The sequence below is a fragment of the Crinia signifera genome, chromosome 2 (assembly GCF_055691185.1).
Source record: "Crinia signifera chromosome 2, ASM5569118v1, whole genome shotgun sequence".
In the NCBI taxonomy this organism is placed as follows: Eukaryota; Metazoa; Chordata; class Amphibia; order Anura; family Myobatrachidae; genus Crinia; species Crinia signifera.
The window spans coordinates 166,508,652-166,535,179 of NC_139218.1; the positions used below are offsets into that span (position 1 = coordinate 166,508,652).

Here is a 26,528-nt window from a genome sequence, read left to right on the forward strand (position 1 = left end):
AGAGGTGATATTGCACCTAGCAAGCAATCAGATTTCTTTATTGCATCCTAGAAAATGATAGACAGAATCTGACTGGTTGCTATGGGAAACATTACCTCTTTTCTTTGCAGCTTTAGTAAATTTACCTCTAAGTTCTAAAGGATACGGTCACTAGGTCTACAAGCATTAAGTCAACATGACTGAAGGTCAATAGGGTCGACATGGTCATTAGGTCAACACAAGAATTATGTCGACGGTCGATATGGGTTTTTTTCACTTTTTTTTTTTTTGGAACCAACATATGCAGTCAGTATTTCATGCCCTACCATCCACTAGGGCGTGGTGGGAGAATAAAATAGTGTGCTGAGCATAGCGAGGCACCATGCCCCAAGCATGGTGAGGGGACATGGTGATACGTCTAAGTGTCCATGTCAACTGTGTCGACATTCAGGACAAAAACTGTGAACAACCCCATGTCGCCCTTTTGACTGTCGACCTTACCCATGTCGATCTAATGATTGTGTCGACCTAACCCATGACGACCTTCAGTCATGTCGACCTTCCTGCATGTTGACCTTATGCTTGTAGACATAGTTGCTGTCTATCCAATTATCCCATTCCAGTTCTACAATGCAGTTGCAGCAGCTTTTTTCACATCAAGGGCCTGATGCAGACCTGATCGCAGGATAAATTTGTTCTCAAAATGGGCAAAACCATGTGCCCTGCAGGTGGACAAATGTAATAAGTACAGAGTGAGTTAGATTTGCATGAGTTATATTATTTCTGTGTAGGATGAATACTGGCTTCTTTATTTTTACACTGCTATTCAGATTTACACCCCTCCCAAATCTAACTCTCCCTGTACAAGTTACATTTTCCCCTACCTGCTGTCCACATGGTTTTGCCCAATTTTGAGAATAAAAGTTTGTCTTGCGATCAGGACTTAAATAGGCCCCAAGTTACATAGTTGTACCCCTTTTCCACTAGCAACCTGGGTCGGACCCTGTAAATTGTACCCGGGTTGGACATACATTTCCACTACAGTGCTACCCGGTAAATTGCCTGATCATCCCCTTTTACATTTAACCTGGGTAAGGCATTTTTTTCCCCTATAGATTACATAAGGAAAAAGCCTTTTTAAAGGGCTTTACCATGGGAGGTCACAAAATAGGGCCACCATTACACCAAAAGGGCCACCATTAAAAATATTACCGTATTAGAAGAAGAGAACACACTCATTTATTTTAAAATAACTTTTTTTTTATTTTACTGGCAAATATTACCACACTCATTTCTTTTAAAATAACTTTTTTTTTATTTTACTGCCAAATATTAAATCTTTGGAACTTTCAAAAGATTCTTCACACAACACAAGAAGAGACATGCAAAAAAAGGGTAAAGAACAGAGTCCTGGGCGCTTCTTTCTGGTGTTACAGTATGAGGGCTATTCCTTCTTTGCCCCAATAGAAGCAATGCAAATTGTTTTTTTGGTAAGGAATCTGATGTAGCGCCTTATTCCTTACCAAAAAACCTATTTACAAGAAAAGACATGTTCAGGTAAAATGTTTGCCGTACACCTGAGCCTTTGGCATACATAAAAATTTAAAAAGTGCACGTAAACATGTTAAAAAACAAGTGCCCATAAAATTGAAAAAAAGTTCAAGGTGTAGGGTTTAACCAAACTGTGCCCACAAGGCGACTGAATGCAATAAATGTATTCAACATTCTTATTGCAATAATGCAATAAAGAATTTCAAAGAAAAAAAAAAAAAAAGTATTTCTTATGACAAATTACGATATACCGTAAATTCAGGGGAGTCTAGGTTTGGCAGTGTAGTAGACGTGTTGTCACGGCTAGTGGTGTTTGCCTCACTATACTCTGGGTTTAGTGGGGCACTGGTAGCAGTGCTGGAGGCATAGCTAGTGGAAGTGTTGGTGGCGTAGCTAGCACCAGTGGTGGGGTAGAAGCTAGTTGCTGTGCTGGGGGTGTGGCTACTGGGGCCTCTATATGGTAGAGGCTCTTGGTGTGACTGTTGCTCACAGGAAGTGCTAGGGGCGGAGGGAGTTGGCCCTCTACTGTACTGGCCATATGCATACTCATGGTGTGCTGGGTATGCTGGGGCCTGTGAAGCCTGTGGCGGATACTGTGGATAATGAGGAGGTGGCATATACCCACGATTAAGTATCCGTTCCAAGAAGGACAATTGTCTGTCCTGCATGTCCTTTAATTGATCCAAGAAAGAGTGCTGCATCTGTCTTTCATTTGCTAAAAACATACGAGCATCCTCATTAGCCTGCATGTCGGAGTCCATTTCACGCAGTTGTTCTATTACTATTGAAGAGAAAGCTCTCGCTGCTTGATCGGAACGATTTGTTTTTTTCTTCTTTGGCGGCACCTTGTAAACTGCAAGTGGGACAAACAAAAAAACACTATAAACATAAAATAGCAGAGGTGTTTGCAGACCTGTGCTTGCGGCCCTATCCCACCTGCACACTTGCGGCACTCTGCAACATATACCATTGATTACTGGGATAAATGTGTTTTTTTACTTACTATTTAAAAGCAGTTTTGGTGTTTGTTGTTAAGTTGCCTGCACCGTTTATGTTTCGGACCCCTCCTCCGCCATGGACTGTGCGGTGTCAGACAAAACAGACCTATCGAGTAGACTGCACTCTTCATCGCCATCTTCTGAAATCAGGAGCGGAGAAGTTGGGCAGCACGGTGACATTGCCATGGTGGACTGTGTGTCAGGTGGCTCCTGGCTACTCTCCATTGGTGGCTCTTGTCTACTCTCCATCTGGCTGGCCAACGAGGATGACCGTGCCACAGGATTAGTCAGAGCTGTGTTGCCAAATGCCCTGCAGCATAGATCGTAATGGACCCAATCGACACGTGCGGCACCGCTTTTTTTCCTGTTCTGGTCAGAGACTTTGGTGGACTGCCTCTTTAGTGTTTTTAATTTGTTAAGCACTTGCTGGTGGGAGCGGTGTATCCCCCTAGACTCCAGCATCTGGGCAATATTTCTGTACACAATCGTGTCTTTTACGGTACCAGTCACCTGGCGCTTGATTTCCTCCTCTGCCCTAATGAGCAGCAGATCCTTCACTTCAGCATCAGACCAATTGCTGGCAGCCATAATGATGTTGTGCTGTGGAATGAATTGCAGTGTCCGCTGGGGCAGCCTGTGGTGCTGGCAGCAAAGTGGAAGGTGGCTGCTGGAGCAGCCTCTGATACAGCAGGGGAAAGTCAGCAGGACAGACATGCAATACTTGTGCACAGAACGCTGTTCTCCATGCTATGTGCGCAGTCTGCGGGGCTCTGAGTGATGACATCACTCACCAGCGCACCAGCAACACCAATCAGTGAAGATTTTAACATGCTCAGTCAAATAACCCGGTTAGGGAGCGTTTCCACTACCCTTGAATCCGGGTGCTAACCGGGTGCTACCCTGATCATGACCTGGGTAGGATTGCCGGGGAATCCAAACCAGGTTATTTGACAGGGAGCATTTCCACTAGCAGAAAAACCCGGGTAGAAGCGCGTCCCCGCGGAGATTACCGGGTTATTTCTTCTAGTGGAAAAGGGGTATTACATAGTAGGTAAGGCTGAAAAAAGACTTGCGTCCATCTAGTTCAACCTGGTATAGATATCCATTGCTGATTTGGTAGGTTCTGATATTTTACAGACAGATTATATTTCTTATTTGTACCCATGGATGTTTTTCTCCAGTAAATGTTTGCCCAACTTTGCCTTGAATGCATTTAATGAGCCAGCCATTACCACCTCTCTGGGAAGAGAGTTCCAGAGTTTGACTGTTCTGACCGTAAAGAAATTCTTTCTACTAGCTGAATGAAATCTTTTTTCTTCTAATCTATACTCATGCCCTCGTGTCCTAGATTCCTTTCTAGTAGAAAAGAGGGTGTGTGACAGTTCCTTATATTGGCCCTTGATATACTTGTACATGTTGAGCATGTCCCCTCTTAAACGTCACTTTTCCAATGTAAATAGTCCCAAATTGCTTAATCTATCCTCGTAGCTTAAATTCTCCATTTCCCCTAATAAGCTTTGTTGCTCGCCTTTGGACTTTTTCTAATTCTATGATGTCCTTTTTACAGTGAGGGGCCCAGAACTGCACTCCGTACTCGATGTGAGGTCTCACCAATGCTTTATACCATGGCATAATTACTCTTGAGTCCCTAGTTTCCATTCCCCTCTTAATACACCAGAATTTTGTTGGCCTTTTTTGTAGCTACATTACAGTGGGCACTACATCCCAGTTTGCTGTCTATTTGGACTCCTAGATCCTTTTCAAGTATGGAATTACCCAGTTTGTCTCCGCTAAGGTTGTAACTTGCACACTGGTTGTGTCTCCCAAGGTGCATAACCTTACATTTATCTACATTGAACCTCATCTTCCATTTTTTTGCCCACTCATCTAGAATTGCAAGATCATTTTGAAGCATGGTGACATCTTCTGATGATTTGATGACTTTGCTAAGTTTTGCATCGTCCGCAAAGATGGATACATTGCTGAGTAACCCTATCCCAATATCGTTAATAAAAATGTTAAACAGAATGGGCCCCAAAACTGAACCCTGGGGCACTCCACTTAGTACCGGTATCGTATCTGATACGGCACCATTCACAACCACTCTTTGTTCTCTATTACATAGCCAATTCCCTACCCATCTGCAGATATTTTCACCCAATCCTAGGTTCTCCATTTTATTAATCAATCTCTTGTGTGGGACAGTATCAAATGCTTTAGTGAAATCTAGGAAAATCACATCTACAGCATTTCCATTATCAAGGTTTTTGCTAACCTCTTCATAGAACCCTAGTAGATTAGTTTGGCATGAACGATTTTTCACGAACCCATGTTGGTTAGTACTGAGTAGACGTTGATGGTCTAAATATTCCTGGATACCATCCCTTAAAAATCCTTCAAATAGTTTATCCACAATTGATGTTAAACTAACGGGTCTATAATTAGCGGGATCTTCTTTTTTTCCTTTTTTGAATATTGGCACTACCTCTGCTATTCTCCAATCTTTTGGTACTATACCTGACGATAGTGACTTGCTAAAGATATAATGTAGGGGGGTAGCTATTTCATCCCTTAATTCTATTAATGCCCTCGGATGAATCCCATCTGGCCCTGGTGATTTATTTGTTTTGAGTTTGCTTAGCCTCAGTATTATTTCCTTCGGCGTGAAATCCACAATGAGATCTGGCTTATTTGTCCCGTTTGTGGTAAATGTTCGTACCACAGTCTGCTCTCCCTTAGTAAATACTGATGAGAAGAACTCATTTAACAGTTTTGCTTTTCCCTTGTCCTCAGTAACACTTTTTCCACTAGTATCAGTTAGTGGGCCTATGTTTTCCTTAATTAAACGTTTACTATTTATGTATTTAAAAAACTTCTTTGGGTTGGTTTTGCTTTCAGTGGCTATGCACTCTTCATATAATATTTTAGCTGCTTTGATTACCCCTTTACAAGTTTTGTTTGATTCTTTGTATTTTGCGAACGCCTCCTCAATCAAGTTATTTTTATATAATTTAAAGGCTCTGGTTTTATTGTTGATAGCTGACCTTACTTTTTTGTCCAACCATGGTGGCTTTTTTTGTTGAATTTACCTTTAGTTACTTTAGGAATGTATTCAATAGTTAGTGAATCAAGCACCTTTTTTAGAGTATCCCACATTTCCTCTGCATTTTTTCCCTCCATAACCGTTTCCCACCCAATTCCTGTTAGGGCTTCCCTGAATAATTCAAAGTTCGCTTTTCTGAAGTTTAGTATTTTTGCAGATCCTTTTTGATGTAATTTACTGAAGTTGATTTCCAGTGAAACCATATCGTGATCACTGTTCCCTAATTGTTCAATTACTTTTGTGTTTGAAACTAAGTCTGTGTTAATTGTTAATACTAAGTCCAAGAGTGCCTTATCACGAGTTGGAGTTTCTACCGTTTGTGTAATAAACTGGTCTTTAAGTAAGCTTAAGAACCCATTGCTTCTTGCTGATTTACCTGTTTCGTTTTCCCAATCAATGTCGGGTAAATTAAAATCCCCCATAATTAATACCTGACCCTGATTTGATGCTTGTTTGATTTGGTTTAAAAGAAGAGACTCTTCCTTTCGTTTATATTTGGTGGTCTATAGCATACCCCTATTATAATTTTTTTTTTTTTTTTTTTATTGTCGGTTTTCTCTGCCCACACTGTCTCCGAGTTGTCTTCTTCCAGGTCTGTGCTCATATTTTTCTCACATGATGTTAAGTTATTATTTACATATAGGCACACACCCCCGTCCCTTCTATTTTCCCTGTCTTTCCTGTAGAGTGTATATCCCTCCATGTTTAATGCCCAGTCATGCGACTCATTACACCATGTTTCTGTAATACCAATGATGTCGTAGTCGTCCCTACTGATAACTGTTTCTAGCTCCCCGATTTTACTCGCTAAGCTTCTTGCATTAGCCAGTTAGCATTTTAATTTACGTTTATTTTTAGATATGGCTCTAATATTGTGATTAGTTTCACCCCAGGACCCATTTGAATTCTTTACTAGCTTCCTCTTTCCCCTCTCCCCTTCAATAGACTCTCTACAGGCCTCCCCACCATGCACACTGCCTGCCCTATTTATAGTTCTGGCAATTCTTCCTCTGTCCTTCCCTCCTTCCCGTATACTAAGATCATCTGTACCTAAGAACTGTAATGGGGTAACGTGACTGTTACAACATAACATTTTATTACATGACATTCCTGATGCACCCTGAGAGTTACCCCCGATTATACCCTTGTTATGTCCCAGGACTTTGTCTCTGTCCCCCCCCCCATATCTCCTTCCCCCATATGATTCCTGATCCCAGTCCGGCTTCTCTCCCTGATGGTCCCATAATGTCTTGCTGCCCCCAACCCCCGTCGCCTAGTTTAAAATCTCCAACCCTCTAACCATCCTTCCCCCCCAGTTGAGGTTAGGTGTATGAGGACACATTTATGCTTTCACTTACATCCTATTATTTTGTGGTAATATCGATGGGATGATTCTAATGTTTGTTTCTAATTTACTTTTAGTTGGAAGAGTTATTGTGAAGAATAAAAAGTTCTTGGACTATGTCACGTTGTTGTACTAATCTACTATGGGATGTCCGGAAGCGTATACTTGGATTGGATGAACCAGATGTTGTCCGTATTAACTATTTGGGTAAGTAATGTAAAGTAAAGTTTACTAAATTTCACAGTTTTTCCCTGCAGAATTTAAAGCGGCAATGCCATTAAGTGCAAAACTAATTGTGATTTGTGCTTAATGTTTTAAATAATCCCCATAATGTGAGTACATTTTTACTAGAAATAGCTTAACGTTGAAAGCAAGATGTTTCTATGTCAAAGAAAAGAAGCTGCGCTTTGAGGAAAGGACATAAATATGTCACACAACATGCTATATTAATGGTTATTTTAATTATTCACCAGTACCTTTTTTTTTTTTTTTTTTATTTAATTTTTATTAACGTTTCAAAGTGTATATAGGGAGGAGTGGGTACAGAAATAAAAAATGGGGGTGGGGGGTTAGGGAGGAGGACATAATCACAAGGTTACAATACTGTGTTGCTAGGCAAAAAGGAGATACAGAAAATAAATGCTACATAACGTTGTGTAGTAGTAAGCCTATACTAACATTCACATACATATGCCTGATATTTTGAAAAATAGATCATTATGATGGAGTTTGCTAACATCTAGAAGGCTCACATGCCATCCAGATGCTCGTTTCAGGGGAGTTTCCTTAAGACTGATTGGCTAATTGGACTATCTCAGTGTATGGAGAGATCTATATGCACTCCAAGGGTACCATCGAAGGGCATGGTTGGGCGGGCCACCGGAGAAGAGTAGACCCGCAGCTTCGTATTCATAATGAGAATGTACTGCATGTTCGACCTCTGGCAAGGTAGGGACTTGGGGGGAATGCCAGTGATGAGCAATCAATAGTCTTGTCGATACCAGTATTTGGCCCATTACGTACTTTTCACCCGGGGAAAGAGCACAATAGTAAATATGCAGTAGAGCAAGTTTAGGAAGAGGGATTACATGGTAGCCTAGGACCTCCGATATAAGGGTGAAAACTGCTGACCAAAGGGGGATAAGGGCAGGGCAGGACCAGAAAGTATGGTACAATGTACCAACACCACCGCAATTGCGCCAGCATGTATTCGAATGGGTTGGCCAGATAGAGTGAAGCCTGGCAGGAGTAAGACGGTGTAGCAACTTAAAAAAATGCTCCACATACACCAGTACCTTTAATTATACATACATACATTTACGAGTGTAAAATGAATAATAGAAAAAAAGATAAAAAATGGTAATTAAAAAATGGACAATCTGGAATAGTGTTGCAGTTAAAAACCAGTAGCTGTGAGGCTTAATTGCTGGGTTAGGCACCCCTTAAACTTCCTCTTATATGGGATCCGGTACTCGTGTAGTTTCACGGCGCCAGTATGGCGCCGTGCGTCTGAGTCCCCTTGCGGGCTTGGTGGCTCGCTACGCTCGCCTTGCTATCTAAAATCAACTCCATGCCAACGTGGATAGTGGGGGAGTGGGGGTATGAACTATCCACGTTGGCATGGAGTTAAGTTACTTTATTTTAGATAGTTTGGCGAGCGTAGAACCCGGAAGTAGCACCATGCTGGCGCCTTGAAACTACTAAAGGACCTGGGATACTGTTCTATATATGTGGACTGTGTACACCAAAAATTTGTCTGGACAGTTATTTTTGAACCACTCACGATTCCGGGGAAAACTCCTGCGCTGAATTGAAGATGGTGACCCTCTGGAGTGGTGCCGATGGCTTTATGTCCTGCTGGTAGGCCAAAGGCTTTTGCTGGCGCTGAGTACCACAGTCCTGGTTCAGGAATCCAAGTTTGTAGTCCACAGGTTAGAGGATTGGTGATGAGGGGTTTGTGCCTATGGGGGGTGTCTGTAACTGACGCGTTTCGCTGGGGGACTCCCAGCTTTTTCTGAGTTTCTATGTTATGCTGTTTTATATTTTTCAAGAAAAATAATTTAAAATTAATTTTGATCTTGCACAGGGATGATTGATTACTTTTTATGCATGGTCACCATAACATAAATTTAAAATAAGTTAGAGGTGAGGTGTTGTAATGTCTCCATTATATCTGAAACAAGCTGGAATACCCAGCGTTACCAAGATTTTAGACTAGACCCTGAAGTACACCTGCAACCTTCCTTGTTTTTATATTGTCCTCACTTATAACCCCATATTTTATTTATATGTCACAGTCTGAACCTTCAATGCTGAGTTGTTCATGAGCCTGCCAGGCACTCTATAAATTAGTACCCAGCCATAACCATTGCATCTCCAACGCCATGAAACTCCTGGCCATTAAAGAAACCTGGGTTTCCCTCGTCTGACACCACTTTTCCTACTGCTCTCTACACTGGCCAACATGAGGCCTCACATTCCTTTCCCTCCAGCCAGTCTGTCAATGTGACGGTGTTGGAGTCCTTTTATCCTCGGGTTATTCCTACTAACATACCCCAGAACCTCCCCTTACATTCTCTACATTTGAAAGCCATGCTATACGGCTCTTGCATCTTGTTAACCTTTGAGTAGCTGTCACTTTCCGTTGCCTTGGCATTCCGGTCGAGTTTCTCAATCCCTTTTGCTTTCCTGCTCTTCAGACATTACCTCTATTACTTTTTACATCGCTTCTACTCCTTACTTCACTTCCTGCCCTTGCCATCTACTTCATATCCAATATAAAGACATCACATCCTCAACAACCTGCCTCCTTCTTTCCCTAACTAACCCTCACCATTTATTTCACCATTGGGCATACTGTATGTCCCTTCTAGGTTCAAGCATGGCCTGGTCTCCCACAGTCTTAAAAAACCTAACTTTGATCTCTACTACTACCAACCCATCTCTCTCCTCCCTTTTAACTCCAAGCCCTTTGAGCATATTTTCTACAACCATCTCACTTATTTTCATTCCTCCCACTCCCCTGCTTGACCCATTTTAGCTTGGCTTCCATTCTCTCCATATTCTGCTTCACCTACCTGTTGCTTTTGAACTTGTGTGCCACCTTCTTCTCTTGCAAATTCTTCACTTCTTTGGTCTACATGATACTGCCATCTCTGACTCCTCTCATGACACCACCTCTCTCACACTTTCCCTTAACAGTAGGTGTCCCTCAAGGTTCTATTCTTGGACCTCTCCTTCTTTTTCTCTATAAGTCCTCTTTAGGTGAGCTCATTTAACTTCCAATATTACCTTTTATGTAACCTTTTACTTCTCCTGACGGATTCAGTACTGAATCCCGGCGGTCAGGATCCCGGCGTTCAGAATCCCGACGCCGGAATCCCGGCCTTCCGAAATGCCGACAAGGGGGGGACGTGGATCGACACGACACCCCTGGAGGGAGAATAAATTAGTGTGCCGAGCGTAGCGAGGCACACTAATTTATTCTCCCTCCAGGGGTGTCGTGGACACCCACGGAGGGAGAATGTGTCGGGATTTCGGCGGTCGGGATTCTGAAGGCCGGGATCCCGACCGCCGGGATTTTAACTGCATCCCCTCCTGACCTCTAATACCTCTCTGATACTGGTATATCCAGCTGCCTCTCTGCTATCTCTTCTTGGATTTCACAGAATGTAGCTAAAATTAACTTGTTTATTGATGGCACAACTATCTACTTTAGGGGCAGATTTATTAAGCTTGGAGAAGAGATAAACTGGAGATAAAGCGGAGAAAAGGTAAAAGGAGATAAAGCACCAGCCAATCAACTCCCAACTGTCTTTTTCAAACACAGCTGATTGGCTGGTGCTTTATCTCCTTTTACCTTTTCTCCGCTTTATCTCCAGTTTATCTCTTCTCCAAGCTTAATAAATCTGCTAGTCTTCAAGTACTGTGTTTGTATTATCCTTAATTACTCCCTTTCCATCAAACCACACATTCAGTAACTCTAGCATTCCTACCAATATTGACCCTCATTAACTCACTGGTCATCTCCTCACCCCACTCCGCTCTATCTTCAATGCTGCTGCCCAAATCATCTTTCTCTCCAAAACCTACTACATATACTGTACCTCCTTAATCCTACTAGACCTACACTGGCTCCCATTCCCTTCCAAATCCATATCAAGCTTCTCACACTCACTTACACTGTCCTCACCCATTCCTCTTCAAATTCCTTACCCCTGGAATTCTCTACCTCTCCATTGGCGGGATTCTCTAACCTGTAACGCAGCGGTAAGCCATCTTTAACGTCTCTTCTCCATATATTCTGTCCCCCGGTGGGGTAGTGCGCTTCTCTGCACTTCCGCATTCCTTTCATTTTCGTGATGGTGCCGCCTTCTATAGGAACATACAGCTTTACTGCGCTTGCTGTATTCTCAAAGATGCGACACGGACTGTCCCCTTCTAAAAGTATTCGCCACCTGAGGGTCGCGATATAGTTTTAAAAGTTTAAAGGCACAGGTGAAGGAGGTGTGCTGGATGGGTGTGGCACTACATAATAGGTGGGCAAGGTTGATAAGCAGCTGCACACAGGCAGATAGATGTGGATTTAGCAGGTCAGACACAAGCGGAGTCCAGAAGAATCAACTGCGCGTGTCTACAAATTCTGTAGAGTGTGCATGCGCAGTTCTAAAAATTATAGAGAACGGACATCGCAGAAGTGTGCCTGTACCGCAAAGTAAAAAATTATTAGAGCATATGGAGGAAAACAAAAACCTAACGGAGTGTTTATAATGCGAAAAGGAAGCGAAAAAAAGGACAAATCGCCCCATATCACACTCTCCACCTCTCTACAAAACTTTAAACAGGCTCTCAAGGTCCACTTTTTCAATAAACCTAGCTACAGTATCTCTCATCCCCTCTGTTACATGCACACTTTTAACCCATTGGTGTTACCCCTGTCTGTCTTCTCCAACCCCCCCCCCCCCCCACACCTTTAAATTATCATGAGCAGGCCCTTTTACCTCATGTGTTTCCCTCCATTAGACTATATTCCATTCCATAACCGGATAAACCTCAAGTGTGCAGGTGCTGCTAGTGAGGGAATACTAAGGGACCACACATCTAAGAATTTATGTAGTAATTTAACTGGCATTATGGTGTTTGACATAATACATAATGGACATTATGGTGTATGGCTGAACATGTAATGGGCATTATGGTGTAAATATTTAATGTGCGACGTTGGCTCGCAATGTCCCTGTTTGTAATGCATACTGGGAATTTTGGCTCAATCCGTTTGGTATAGTGTGTATTTTGTCTCAATCCATGTTGCAAAATGTGAATTTTGCCTTAATCTGTGTGGCATAATGTGAATTTTGACTCAATCTGTGTGCCCTAGTGTGAATTTTGGCTCAGTCAGTGTGAATTTTGGCTCATTCCATGTGGCATAATGTGTAAGAGGCAAGTACAGTATAAGGGGGGTTACTATTGTGTTGCATGATTTGTATAAGGGGTATCTGGTATGGTAAACTTAGGTGACCACATGAAAGGAAGGCACCCGGCAATATATCTCCCTACATCCTGGGAGTGTCGGAATATATATATATATGTGTGTGTGTGTGTGTGTGTGTATATATATATATATATGTGTGTGTGTGTGTGTGTGTGTGTGTGTGTATATGTGTATATATGTGTATATACATACATACATACATACATACATTCCATTGCACTCTTTGGCTGGAGGGGGTGTGCATATACAGTATATCATCCGATGCTCTCAGTGCTGGCGGTACATTGTCGGCACTAAAGCCCTTGTCTGCAGCCACCGCTGGAAGGTAAGTATAGTCTATTTTCCCTCTTTTCTGTGCCAGGCCCTTGCATATGCCAACCTCTTTCATCTTTCACTGTTTTACATGCGATGCATGAGCCCACATCGGTGAAAGCCCATAGTGCATAGCCCTCTTGTCAACCGTTTTGCAGGATAGATACTCTTTGTTAGATTCTTACCCAAATTGGGAGCTCTTCTGTATATGAATGTTGGATTTTTTGGGAATTCATCAACTATTATCGGATATTGCTTTAAAATCTGGTGATGACAGCTGCTAGTATGTATATACAGTATGTTGAGGAATCCGTCGGGTTTTGAGTAGGTTTTCGTCTTAAGTTGTACGTTGTCATTATAGATAGTCACATCTAGGAAGTTGACATTCTCTGCGCTAATGTTTAATGATTTAAATATTGAATTTTCATTTGAGTTTAAAAACGTGCAAATTTCTTCTAATATTGCTCATTCTCCCTGCCATAAAAAGAAAACCTCATCGATATATTGTATCCAGGACACCAGGTTCAATCCATATGGGTTATTGCTCCAAATTGTATCAGATTCCATTCCATACTCCCTACAAGAGCACCTAACCCTTGGTTTCTGCCATCTTGATTATTATTTACGAATCCTGTCCCCCTGATGCAGCCATATACAATGTTCTACATTGTCTTGTACTATAAATCCTTGTTTTCTTGTTTTGCTCATTTACTTTGTTAGGTACTGCGGAACCTCAGTGGTGCCATATAAATAAAACATAATAATTTTACATATTTCTCTCCTCCATACCTGTGTGATTGCTGAACCTAAGGATCCAAGCATATGGCTCCAAAATCCGGTATCCTTACAGTTGTATTTTTCCAAACCAAGAAGAGTGCTTTAATTGATTTAAGGGAGTATGGATCATAGGATAGACAGACATTAGGTCTACAAGCATTAGGGTGACATGACTGAAAGTTGACATGGGTTAGTTCGACAGGATAATTAGGTTGACATGGAAGTGTTCACTTTTTTTACCCAAATGTCGACACCGTTGACAACAATACTAAAAAAGTGCTCCGCGTCCCCTCACTTGGCTCGTTGCGCCCGCCATGCTTCGGGCACTGTGCCTCACTACGCTTGGCACACTATTTTGTTCTCCCACCATGCCCTAGTGGATGGTAGAGCATGAAATACCGCCTGTATGCACATTTCGGCTCAAATAAAAGTGAAAAACCCCATGTTGACCTTTTGACTGTCGACCTTCCCCATGTCGACCAAATGCTTGGTTCAATGTAATGTCCCTGTCGACCTAACCCATATTGACCTTCAGTCATGTTGACCTTCAGTGGTCGACCTAATGCTTGTCCACAAAATGCTTGTCGAACTAGTGACCGTTTCCTGATTAAGGGTGGTATTCAATCATTGGATAATTTTTTTAACCAATTACACATTATGCCACACACTGGGATGCCTATTACATATTATGCTACATGCTCGGTGCTAGGAGTTACATGCTTGATGCCAGGGGTTACATGCAGGTTGCCAGGGTAACATCTTGTTGCCTGGGGGCTATATGCTCGTTGCAATGGGTTTCATGCTCATTGCAACAGGGGGAAAAGGGTTTGTAATGCTTGTTGCCATGGGGTGTGGGTGGTGGTGAAATGCTCAATGCCAGGGGTTACATGCTCTTTACCATGGGTGTCATGCTCATTGCTGGGGGTCTGCACTGCATGCCACCGCTCCTGGAATCTGCACTTAATGGGTAGCGCTAGGAGCGCTTCTTCTCAGATGCCCGCCGGTGCCCATCATTATGAGGAGCCTGTGCACCCCCAGTGCCCACGCCTATGATTACTACTTTGAGTTGGGTGGAAGTAGAATCTGCTGCTTGTAAGCTTGTCTCTTTTTCCTCAATATTAAAGATATACAAAAATCATCCACCCAATAGTCTTCTTCATTTGAAGTATATGGGACCTATGTATACATAAATGTACGCTTCACTCTACCTCTTCTCCTCTCATCCCTCTATAGGGTAACCTACAGTTCACCCCTGGTATCACTGCATCATCTGCCAATGGTATCCAATTTGTGGCAGGTATCCGGACTGATCATAGAATGACTCTTGGTCGACCGTCATAAAGTCGGCCACTATTTGTCGACAGTCAAAAGGTCGGTTTTAAAGGTCAACCGACAATAGGTTGACAGGGTTTAAAGGTCGACATGGCCAAAAGGTCTACATGGAAAAAGTCAACGTGCAATTTTTTACTAAATTTTGAGCCGACAGGCGGTGTTTCATGCCGTACCATCCACTAGGGTGTGGAGGGAGAATAAAATAGTGTGCTGTGTGCAGCAAGGCACCGAGCCCGAAGCATGTTAGACAGTGTGCATGTTGACCTATGTCTACTTAGACAGCCTAAACACATTAAAACATCATGTTGACTTTTTTATGTCGACCCTTTGACCATGTCGACATTTTACCTGTCGACATTTGGACCCTGTCGACCATTTAACCCTGTCAACCTTTGACTGTCAACCATTAGTGGTCGACCATATGATTGTAGACCTAGACACTGTAGATGTTTTATACCATAACATTTGTGGCAGACATACGTATGGAAGACGATACCTGTATGAATCTGGGTGACATTCCCAGATATGAAAGTTTTTACTTATCTCCAACTGAAACACTTTGGGCGGTATTCAATGTTCTGCGTCACTGCTTCGCATGGCGATAATGAAATGTTATCGGTTGTTTCGTATTGCGTTAATGTATCGCTTAGTTCATTTTTCCCGCTATTCAAAATTAGTGTGACGCCTAACGCGTAATTGCGATAAAACACCTATGAGGCGAACGGTGGGAGTTGCTATTTCGCTTTCCCGCCATCGTTAAAAGGTATATATTGGAGTGGACGAGCGGATTTTAGTCATTGTGGACACGTGCGTCGTAGATGTAAGTTATTTCACAGACATCGTTTTTTTTACTGCGACATCATCGGGAATTTGGATTCAATTTTGAGTGATTTGATCATGAAGGAGATATGAATCATGGGTAAAAAAGATCACATGATGCACCCGAGGATCATGGTTAAAAGTGAATGTTGCAAAATATTCCCGAATAAATTAAATATATATTTAATTACAAGTGTTACAGCTTTAATAATTAGTTATATAACATTCGTGGAAAAAAAGCATTATTTCAGTTATGTTATTATTTATAAAATTCTTATTTAACTTTCATTGCGCATGTAAATGAAATCGTTAAAAAATGGCGATAATTACACCGTGAAATGTACAGAAGGCTGCATAAAGTGAACATCGAATAGGTGATATATTAACGACCTCTTTCAAAGGCGATAAATTAAAGATATCGCCTGAACAAAGCGAAATTATCGCTGAAAACTAAGCGAAAGGAACGAACATTAAAAAACAAGCGAAACCGTATCGAAATACCAAAATTCAAACTTTGAATAGGTGAAAAGTATCGAACATAGAAAAAGAGCGAAAAAATAAGAAATTGCGAAAAAAACACAACTATCGGAGAACATTGAATACCGCCCTTAGTTGCTTCCCTCCACTGTTCTGTACATCCCCATCTCATGTCCCCATTAGAATGGCTGTGTTTAAATAACCCCCTCTTACAGGGATGGCTTTTGTCACTGTATGTTTTATTATTGCATGCTACAGAATCCTCTACTCCAAAATTCAAGTCACAATGGGAATCCGGTCTCTGGGATCCCCCGGATGAGGAATCCTGGTCAGTAATCCGCGAAAGAGTCTCCAAATCTTCCATCTCTATGCAAATTAAGGAAAATGCCTATAAGGTCTGTTTTCATTGCCCACCAGATAAAATAGGATATTCTAATCTTAATGGAGGGGTTGTGGTGAGGCTCTTTTATACACATTTGGTGGTCTTGCCCAAAAATATTGGCTTATTGAGACGACGTGGCCACCTTGGCAAGTACAGTACTGTGTCCAACTCCGTAATAATTACATGGTCTTTACTTTTAGGGCTCCCCATAGCATCCTTAGATACATTATCAGATACGTTAGTTTCCCAGGTGATAAATGCAGCTTGTTGCACTGTAGCTTCCCACTGGAAGCATAGAGACTTCCCCCTTCCTTCAAGCAGTTGTTAATAAGACTTTTCACATCGCTGCTATGGAAATTAACAGGTTACCTCCATAATAAAACACCCAAGCATATTCTTTTAAACCCCAATGTACATGTGCAGATAAAATTAGTAAAAGTTTTTACATATATATGCTCACTGGTGCGCTTTTTCTCTATCTCTTTTTGCAAGAATACACTGTGGAGTTGTGTAAGGATCCTTGAAAAGCGACACATATTGGGACATTTGTTCAGGATTGGTTGTACATATACACAAGAAAGGACTGGTGCTGGGTTTATCGTTCCTATATATATTACAAAAAGCAATTAAGGGGCAAGTTTTCATTTAAGCCATGTGGGCAAATTGTATTCAACTTGTATATACGGGGGTTTGCAAGATTGGCACTGCGCTCACTAGTGTGGACTCTAGGTAGCTGCTGGTCTCCAAAAGAGGGGATGGCCACCCTCCAAATACAATATGGGAACAGGGGTTTGCGGAGACCTGCGCTTGTATATATGTTTTTAGATAGTATAGTACACCACTACAATGTTGGATAGTGTCTATAAGTACCTGTATGCAACAACCTGCAGATGCAATAACAGTGCTGTAACAATCGGTGAAGTTAAATGCTTTATTTGCTGGATAGCAAGGAAAATAAAGTCAAGGGGGGGGGTGATGTGGGGCTTGGGCTGAGGACAGGGGTAGATCGTGAGGGCAGGGGGGGTAAAGTCACTCAGTGGGGTAGACAAATCAACAGTTCCACTGATGCTGGATGAAATTCCACTGCTGAGGTACCGTGGCGCGGGAGGCTGGCGTCCCGTCCTCCACGCGGTGCACGCTTACCTTGTTTCTCAGGTCCCTCGATGTTGTGATCTCTTGCCTGTGTCAGTAGATGTTAACCACGGCTGGCACGGATCAGGAGCGGCGTGCAGAACAGGACGGCGTCGTCAAACTCCGCCTGCTTGCTAGCCGGATCCCGAGCCGGATGCTGTGCGCTCAACTCCAAGGGTGGAGGAGACTAGGTCTGGAAATAGGTTGTGGGCTGTAAATCTCCAACGCGTATCGACCTTTCGGTCTTCTTCAGGGAGTAGCTGTGTTCTGAATGCTGTGCCCGGAGGTGTATTTAAGGGAATCCTGTGGGCGTGTGGCATAGTTCTTTTGCGGCCATTTTGTTTGTGGGCAGAACTGCCCTTAAGTCCATATCGGATCCTATGTTTGCAAAGTCTTTATCCTGAAAGTATTTTTTGTCTTATGTGCTTAATATAGCAACATATAATAGTATTTTAGATATTCTCTCAGTGTTCTAACATGTATACATCTCATTTGTGTAATCATGATTCTACACTGTAGCGTCCGCCATCTTTGTTGTGGGCACCTTTGTCCTTTTCCCTGTTTTTGTCTTATGTATCACACTGATAACGCTAATATTAGGGACTCAAACAATATTTTTATATGTTTACAGTCTTAATTGAACTCATGGTTCTACACTGCTGTATTTGATCTATTGGTTGTGGGTATCAGTGTCTTGATTACATGTTCAGTCTTATATTGTGGGCCGCTCTATGTGGTACTAATGGATCTTACTTCATTGTCCACATTAAGGCCTCTGGGTGTTAGGGTCTTAAGATTAAAAATCCATCTGAGCTCTTCCTTGTTTATCAGTTTTAGGTAATCTCCTCCCCTCCAGTTTTTTGCTACAGTTTTTATCCCAATAACTGTGAGGCTTTTTGAGTTACAGTCATGTTTCTCTTTAAAATGTCTTGAGATGCTGTGTGTATCGGAACCCTTTGCGATGTTTCGCATGTGTTCTCCCACCCTTACTTTGAGCTTCCTAATGGTCCTTCCTACGTATTGTAACCCGCAGGGGCAATTGGCCAGGTATATTACCCCTGTGTGGTTGCATGTAATGTGGTTACATATCTTGTATTCTGCACCTGTTACTGTTGAGGTGAAGTTTTCAATTTTCTTGGTGGTTATATTATGGCTTGTGCAATATTTGCATGATCCGCAGTGGAAGAAACCTTTACTGTCCTGACTTTGTGTTTTCTGTTTTATATGGTTATGTGTAAGCTGTTGCTTCAAATCTGTGGATTTCTTATAGATGATTTTTGGTTTCTGTGGTAGGATGTCACTTAAGGTTTCATCCTCTAATAGTAAATGCCAGTGTCTTTGTAAGATTTTTTGGAACAGTCTGTTATCATCATTGTATTTGGTAATGAATGCTAGTTTGTAATCTTCTGTTTGGTTTGTGTTTCTGATCTTTGGTATAAGAAGGGTATCTCTGTCCATTTTTTCTATTTTTTCATAAGCTTCTTGTACTATGGTTTTGTTATATCCTTTATCAGTGAATTGTGTGCTGAGGTCTCTTGCTTGTGTTTGATAATCTGTCAGGTTTGTGCAGTTACGTCTTAATCTTTGGAATTGACTGGTGGGGATGCTAGTGAGCCAATTGGGGTGGTGTCCGCTTGTGGATAAAATGTAACTATTAACATCTACGGATTTTTGGTATGTCTTGGTGTTGATTTTATTGTCCTGTATGAAAATGGTAATGTCTAGGAAGTTTACTGATTCTTGACTGCATTCTGTGGTGAAAGTAAGGTTGTTGCTATTGTTGTTAAGGCTATTGGTAAATGTGTCAAGATCTTCTTTATTGCCTCTCCATATGAATATGATATCATCAATATAGCGTCGCCAGAGCACCAGGTTCGACCCGAGTTCCCCTCCCCTCCAAATGTTGTCCTCCTCCCACTTACTCATGAAGAGGTTCGCGAAACTCGGGGCGAACCTGGTGCCCATGGCGGTGCCTGTTGTCTGTCTGTAGTACTTGTCATTGAACCAAAAGAAATTATGTTCCAGAATATATCTGATGCAGTCTGTTATGAAGTCTGTTTGTTCTGTTTGTATGTCGTCGTCCTGTTCTAAGTAGTATTTTATTGCTTGTATGCCCTGGTCGTGTCCTATTACGGAGTAGAGTGAAGTGATGTCGCTTGTGCATAACCAGTAAGTGTTTTGCCATTCTATGTCCTGTAGTGTCCTTAAAATGTCGGTTGTGTCTTTTATGTATGATTTTTGAGATTTAACGTATGTCTGTAGAAAGCTGTCCAGGTATTGTGAAAGGTTTGAGGTAAGTGACCCTATCCCGGATATTATTGGGCGTCCTGGTGGGTGTTGTGTGTTTTTATGAATTTTTGGCAAATGGTAGAAAACTGGGATGACTGGGTTGGAGTTGTCTATGTAGGAGTGTTCTTTTTCAGTGAGTATACCTAGGTCCTTTCCTTTCTGTAGTAGTTGTTTGAGTTCTTCTTGGTATATGTGGCTTGGGTTGGATGGTAGTGTTTGGTATGTGTCTGTATCATTAAGTATTCTATTGCTTTCCTTAATGTAGTCCTCTGTGTTTAATATCACGATCCCTCCCCCTTTATCTGCTGGTTTGATTGTAATAGTGTTATTCTCTTTCAATTCTTTTAACGTTATCTGTTCTGCTTTGGTGAGGTTTAAGGTTTTCTTGTGTTTGAGATCAAGTTTTTCTAAGTCCCGTGTGACTACTGTTTCGAAAGTATCAATTAGGTGTCCTCTCATGTGCTGTGGGTAGAAACTGGATTTGGGTCGTAGGTCTGAATGTTTGTAGTTGTCTTGTAACTTGGTTGTAGGTTGGTATGGTGGTGGCTTATGGAAGTATTTGGCTAGAGTCAGTTTCCTTGTGAATTTGTGCAGGTCTAAGTATGAATGAAATTTGTCCAGTCTGGCTGTGGGGGCGAATTTTAGTCCTTTGTTAAGGATGCTGATGTGCCTATCTTCGAGTTCGAGTCTGCTGAGGTTGAAAATGCCAGTTTTGTCTGTTTTGTCTGTGTTGGGTTTGTATTGGTTTTGTGTGCCTTGTTTTTTCTTATTAGTGAGTTTTCCTCCTCTGCACCCTCTTCTAGTATCATAAGTTTTCTTTTGTTTGTTTTCTGTTCCCCCTGTTTGTTTGGTATTGGTATCGGTGTGTTGTTTGTGTGGGGTATTCGGCAGGTTTCGGCTCCTGCATTTAGTTCTAAAAAAAGAAGACGGGTCTACACATGATGTGTCTACTGGCCGGGCCTCTTGTGTGCTGGTTCTGATTGTCACAAAACTAAGCTGGGTACCGATTGTTACAGCACTGTTATTGCATCTGCAGGTTGTTGCATACAGGTACTTATAGACACTATCCAACATTGTAGTGGTGTACTATACTATCTAAAAACATATATACAAGCGCAGGTCTCCGCAAACCCCTGTTCCCAACTTGTATATACAACTAACCTCTCACCGCAGTAGGGCCTTTTCTCTGTCACCACCTTTTATGGTTTTGGACACATGGTCGATCATTTTATAGCACAATGTGGCCAACAGGTGTCTCAAAAGCTTAAAATTATGTGCTACTGGTTGTTGAATGTCCAATGAGAGCCTGTCTAATCATCGAGTGATGTACTGTCATCCGCTCCTTGAATTGTCTTGAGGTTAACACATGTTTCACTTTATAAATCTGTCCAGACTTAATATGTGGGAAAGTGTCACCAATTTCCAGATAACTACAAGTCACACACCCGGCGCACTTGTAGTTTCATGGTTTTCTCGACAGAAAGTTACTTGCATGTGTCACATTCAAGTTGGTGACATCGGCCTTAACCAACATGTCCCGGATATTTCTACCCTGCTTGTAAAAGGGCATCACACTCTTTTTGCTTAGGGATTTGAGATCCTGATCCTCACTTACGACCGGCCAGAAGCGTTTGGCACTTTTCATAATGGTGTCACTGGCTGTCGTATATTTGTTCACATAAGGGATTTTTTCTTTTATATCATTATTTGTTTTCTTGGGTTCCAGGGTTTTAGACCTAGGGAGGGCAACACAGCCAAATTATAACCTCTGTTGATTAACTTTTAAAATCATGTTATCCATGTGGATAATAGCCTCTTCCCTGTTGCTACATATTCTAAATACTCTCAAGAGCTGGATGGTAAGCCCCTTTTCAGGGCTGGGGGGTGAAAGCTAGAGGAAATCCGCACATTTATAAGTTCTGTGCCTTTATGGTACAGGGACCTAGCTATTTTGCCCTCCTTAAAGCGTTCTTGTGGAGCTCCCGCTGCCCAGCGCTTTATTCCCCTTTTACCTTCTCCACCCGCTGACCTCGCTGCTCAATATCTATATCCCTGACACCCGGCAGCCTTTGACCCCCGTCGCGGAGCCGGGAGGCGCTTTTCGGCACCTCTGCAGGTTGCGGCCTGGTCTGGAGGCCGGAGCCGGGGCCTCGATTTGGCGCCGAGGAAGAACCGCGGCTCGCCGGACCTCGTGAGCGGGGCAGCCCAGAGTGTCCTGTCCTGCCCCTCTCTCTCCCTCCCACGGGCACTTAATCTGCCGGGACCTGAGGCAGACAGAAGACCGCATCCGTCCCCCGCTGTGGAGCACGGCCGCGGCTGACGTAGCCGCCGGGACCCGGGGCAGCCCTGTCTACACTACCTCTGCAGAGCCCTGAGGACCCGCATTTTCTCCACCCAGCTACCAGACAAGTTGGCAGCGCTGGTCCCCTGCCTCAAATACACTCACGAACTGGGTGGAACTGACACTGCAGAGCCGGGGGATACCTCCTGTCTCTCTGCAGGTTGTGGCCTGTTCCTTCCTGGAGATGGGACCTGGGACTACTGCCAAGGCCTGGAGCTCCTGCCCTCTCCTGTGACACACTGCGTCTGGAATTCCTGGTAAGCCGCGGGGAGAGGAGGCGGACGGGTTAGCTCTGCCCGGGTGCGCGGCAGGATAGTCACAAGCCCACACAGCACAGGCCACCATCTTGCACTAGGTGGGGGGCGCTGCTGGCGAAGGCGCACAGCCACCTGCACCTAATAATATTAGAGCATCCTAACCTCAAAAAAAAGTTAAAACAGATCAGTGAGGGTGTCCTGGGAGAGACAGGGGGCTGGGGAGGATCCCCTACATGACCTTCCACAATTACTTGCACACCCTGAGACCTATACAGGCTACAACAACCACCACAAATGACACTCACTTCAAATTGCTAAACAAGGGAGGTGTAGCTCACTGCTTGTAGGTTGATCATTTGCAAGATCTGACATAGAACGTCTTATAAAGGGAAAAAGGTACAGGGATTCTCCATTATAATTATTATACAGGTCTCTGGCACCCTCGTGTGGCCATTTCTAGATACCATATCAAGCATATCCTTTCACATAGAGATCTGCAAAGTGAGCATCTACAGATAAAACCAGGTCTCTCTAACCCCAGTAACACCTTACAAAAGGGTGCGCCACCCTCTCTTGCTACATCCAATCAAACCTCAACGCAAGCCATACAACTGCTACCTAGATAACGATAATGCTATACTGCTTTCCTATTAATGTACGACCCACTACAAGCAAATTTATGGTGTCTGAAATGTGAGGGATAGCTCCCAGATGCTCTGCTGATGCCATCCACGCCTCGGGCATGATCGGAATTTCATGCACCAATCCAAAAGATGGCTTCTATGACCTATCCACACATATATTTTCTGAATTCACATGCATAATGGTCAAACAGAAGAAACAGCCACAGAAGGCAAATGCATCCAATCCTGGAGAAAACATTTCTCAAACTGATATGAGGCCGTACCTACAACCACCCTCTGTCAAGCTCCCTGGAGATGGTACAACTCCCATCCCTGCGCCCATCCGTACCTCCCCATCAAGCTCCCCTACCCCATCAGAATCATCACGGCTTCCAGATAAAGAGGATTCCAGCCTTCAAGACATCTTAACCTATATGAAAACGCTGCCAAAGATCATCAAAGATACGATGAGAGATGAACTGGCCTCTGTTAAACAAGATATTTCCCACCTGACACTTCAGGTCTCTTCTTTGGAGGAATGCCAAGACTCCACTGACACGGTACTTAAATCATTCCAAGACATAACGTCTTGGAATGATTTAAGTACCGTGTCAGTGGAGTCTCAAGCGGAAGAAATATGCTTGCTCCGAACCCATCTAGTAGACTTGGACAATCGTTGGAGGAGGAATAATATTCGCATCCGAGGCTTGCCGGAGGATGTCCCCCGGGGGGGGGGGGGGGGCTTGGTGGACGCACTCACCAAGATCTTTAACAAAATCTTGGAGTTGGATCCAAACAATTCTATCACATTCGACAGAGCTCATAGGGCTTTGAAACCCAGAGGCTCGCCGTCAGACCACCCACGAGACGTCATATGCCGCCTACACTATTTTTCCCAGAAAGATGACATAATGCATAAAGTCAGACAGTTGGATGGAATCGACTTCAATGGCAAGAAATTACAGATATACCAGGACCTCTCCTGGCACACTCTCCAACAAAGGAAGCTTCTAAAACCCCTTATGGATGTGCTACGAAAGCGACAATTAAAGTATAAATGGGGATTCCCATTTAATCTCCAGGTCTCCTTTTCCAGTAAAGTCCATGTTTTAACCAAGCCCTCAGATATCCCCTCATTCTGCCAAGGACTGGCCCTCCCAGATGTTCAGATCCCTTCCTGGGAATTCTCCACACCAGTCATACCGGTACCTCAACTACCTAACGGTGATACCCCCTGGCTCACACCTCCAAGCGGAAACTCGCCAAACAACAAACAACTGTCCAGGAGAATGTCGACACCTGAATGATTTGTTTTTTCCAACCGATAGAAATCCTTTCATAGCTTAAACAAAGGTAAATGGAGGGCCTACTTTAATCACCTGAGGATAGATTAGTTAACATAAGGACAGTCTCTTGAAACCCTGCATTAACAGTGACTTCCAGCATCATTCGTTAATGGAACGACAGACTTCAAGGCTGGAAAGAATCCTTACTCCCTTCTCCAAGACCACACTGATAGATCCAGTAGAGACTTGAACCCAAGAACTTTCTCTGCTAATTCTACAGTCAAAGTGTTTGGAATGGTATATATATATATATATATATATGCCTTTGATACACATAGAAACAACTTCCCACAGTTTCACAATATAGATTAGTCATAGTAGGCACACCGTGGATGCCTCCTATGTCCCGATCCCGCATTTGGCAAATATGCACCATAAAGATAGCTGGATTAGTAAAATGCCAGCTCTCTCACAGCGGGTTTACCCTTGTTCTACACAGTTTTCCTAATGTTAATGTATTCCTCCCCTTTCCCTATGTTTATTTCTCTCCCCGCTCCTTCTCCCTGACCTGGCTGAGGACACAAAAGCACTTTGCTCCCTTAGTGATTGAATGACATCTCCAGGTAAGCTGAAAATGATGTCACTTAATGCCAGGGGTTTAAATACTCCAGAGAAAAGATCCTCTCTCCTCAGAACCCTATGGTCCAATAGAGTAGACATAGCTCTTATTCAAGAGACGCATTTCAAATCTTCACCACAATGCCCCACCCTGACTAACTACAGATACCCACTAGCTTACTACTCCAACAACCCCCTTAACAAATCAAAAGGAGTGGCGATCTTAATATCTAAGAATATCCCAATCACAGAGATCTCAATCCACAAAGTAATACCAGGAAGAATTCAAATGTAAGATATACTCCCAAATGTACACTTTGATCTCAATATACAGTATGCCCTCAACCATGAACAAAAGAAGTTTTACCAATCATATCTACCCAATTTAGAATCGCTCTTTTCAGGAATTATAGTTTTGGGAGGCGACCTGAATTGGACTTTAGATCCCTCCCTAGATGTATCTTCAGGTACCCCAAATTCCTCCAAATCCAACTACGTAAAAGTTATTTCATGACCTCCAGCTAGCAGACACCTGGAGAATTACCCACCCTTCAGTCCACGATTACACATATTTCTCTAGCCCACACAAAAGATACTCCCGTCTTGATTACATCTTCATAAGCCATAGGCATCTACCCCTGATAGTAGACACCTCAATCGGTCCTATAACATGGTCAGACCACGCGCCGGTCTTTGCAACAATTACTAACTCTTTGGGCCCAATAGGCCAATGGACATCGCCTAAACGAGTCTTTATTATCGGATGAGCTCTACAAGGCTGAGATTGCCAAAGCCTTGACAGAATATTTACAATAAATTAATCAGATGAGATTTCAAAAATAACTCTATGGGAGGCCCACAAATGTGTCATAAGGGGTAAACTTATACAACTTGGAAGCCTTAGAAAACAAAAAAACGCCCAGATGACTAAATTGTTACAAAAAATCAGTTCCCTTGAAACAGCACATAAGACATCCCTATCCAAGGAAGAATTAACTGAACTAACCGAAGCCCGGGCTCAACTTCAAAAGCTCTTAAACGCTTACACACAACTTTCCTTACGCAAATGCAAAAGTAAATTTTATCAATGGGGCAATAAACCAGGGCGATTATTAGCCCAGGCACTTAGAGCCCAACGTGTGGCATCGTTTATAGACAAAATGAAAGATGATAAGGGCATGCTTAGATTTAAAACCCCAGAAATAGCCGCCTGTTTCCAACAGTATTATTCAGCTTTATACAATTTAAACAAATCCCCGGTAACTCAGATCCTTACACCTCCTTACAGGAATCTAGGGCTTACCTTGTAAAAACCTTTTACCCTACAAAAATTAGAACACGCCATTGCGACCTCTCCCTCAGGCAAAAGTCCCGGTCCAGATGGATTTACATCCACCTATTATAAATTATTTAAAGA

At 42.7% G+C, this 26,528-nt stretch overlaps 1 protein-coding gene across 3 annotated transcripts in view; it reads left to right on the forward strand.

The window, feature by feature from the left end:
* Positions 1-26,528, forward strand: part of DCAF6 (DDB1 and CUL4 associated factor 6) — a 345,809-nt gene that overhangs the window by 14,504 nt on the left and 304,777 nt on the right. For all 3 annotated transcript variants that reach the window (XM_083173172.1, XM_083173173.1, XM_083173174.1), the window contains exon 2: positions 7,054-7,183. In XM_083173172.1, coding sequence (XP_083029298.1) covers positions 7,093-7,183 — 91 coding nt within the window. In that variant the 5' untranslated portion in view covers positions 7,054-7,092. The remainder of the gene's footprint in view (positions 1-7,053; positions 7,184-26,528) is intronic.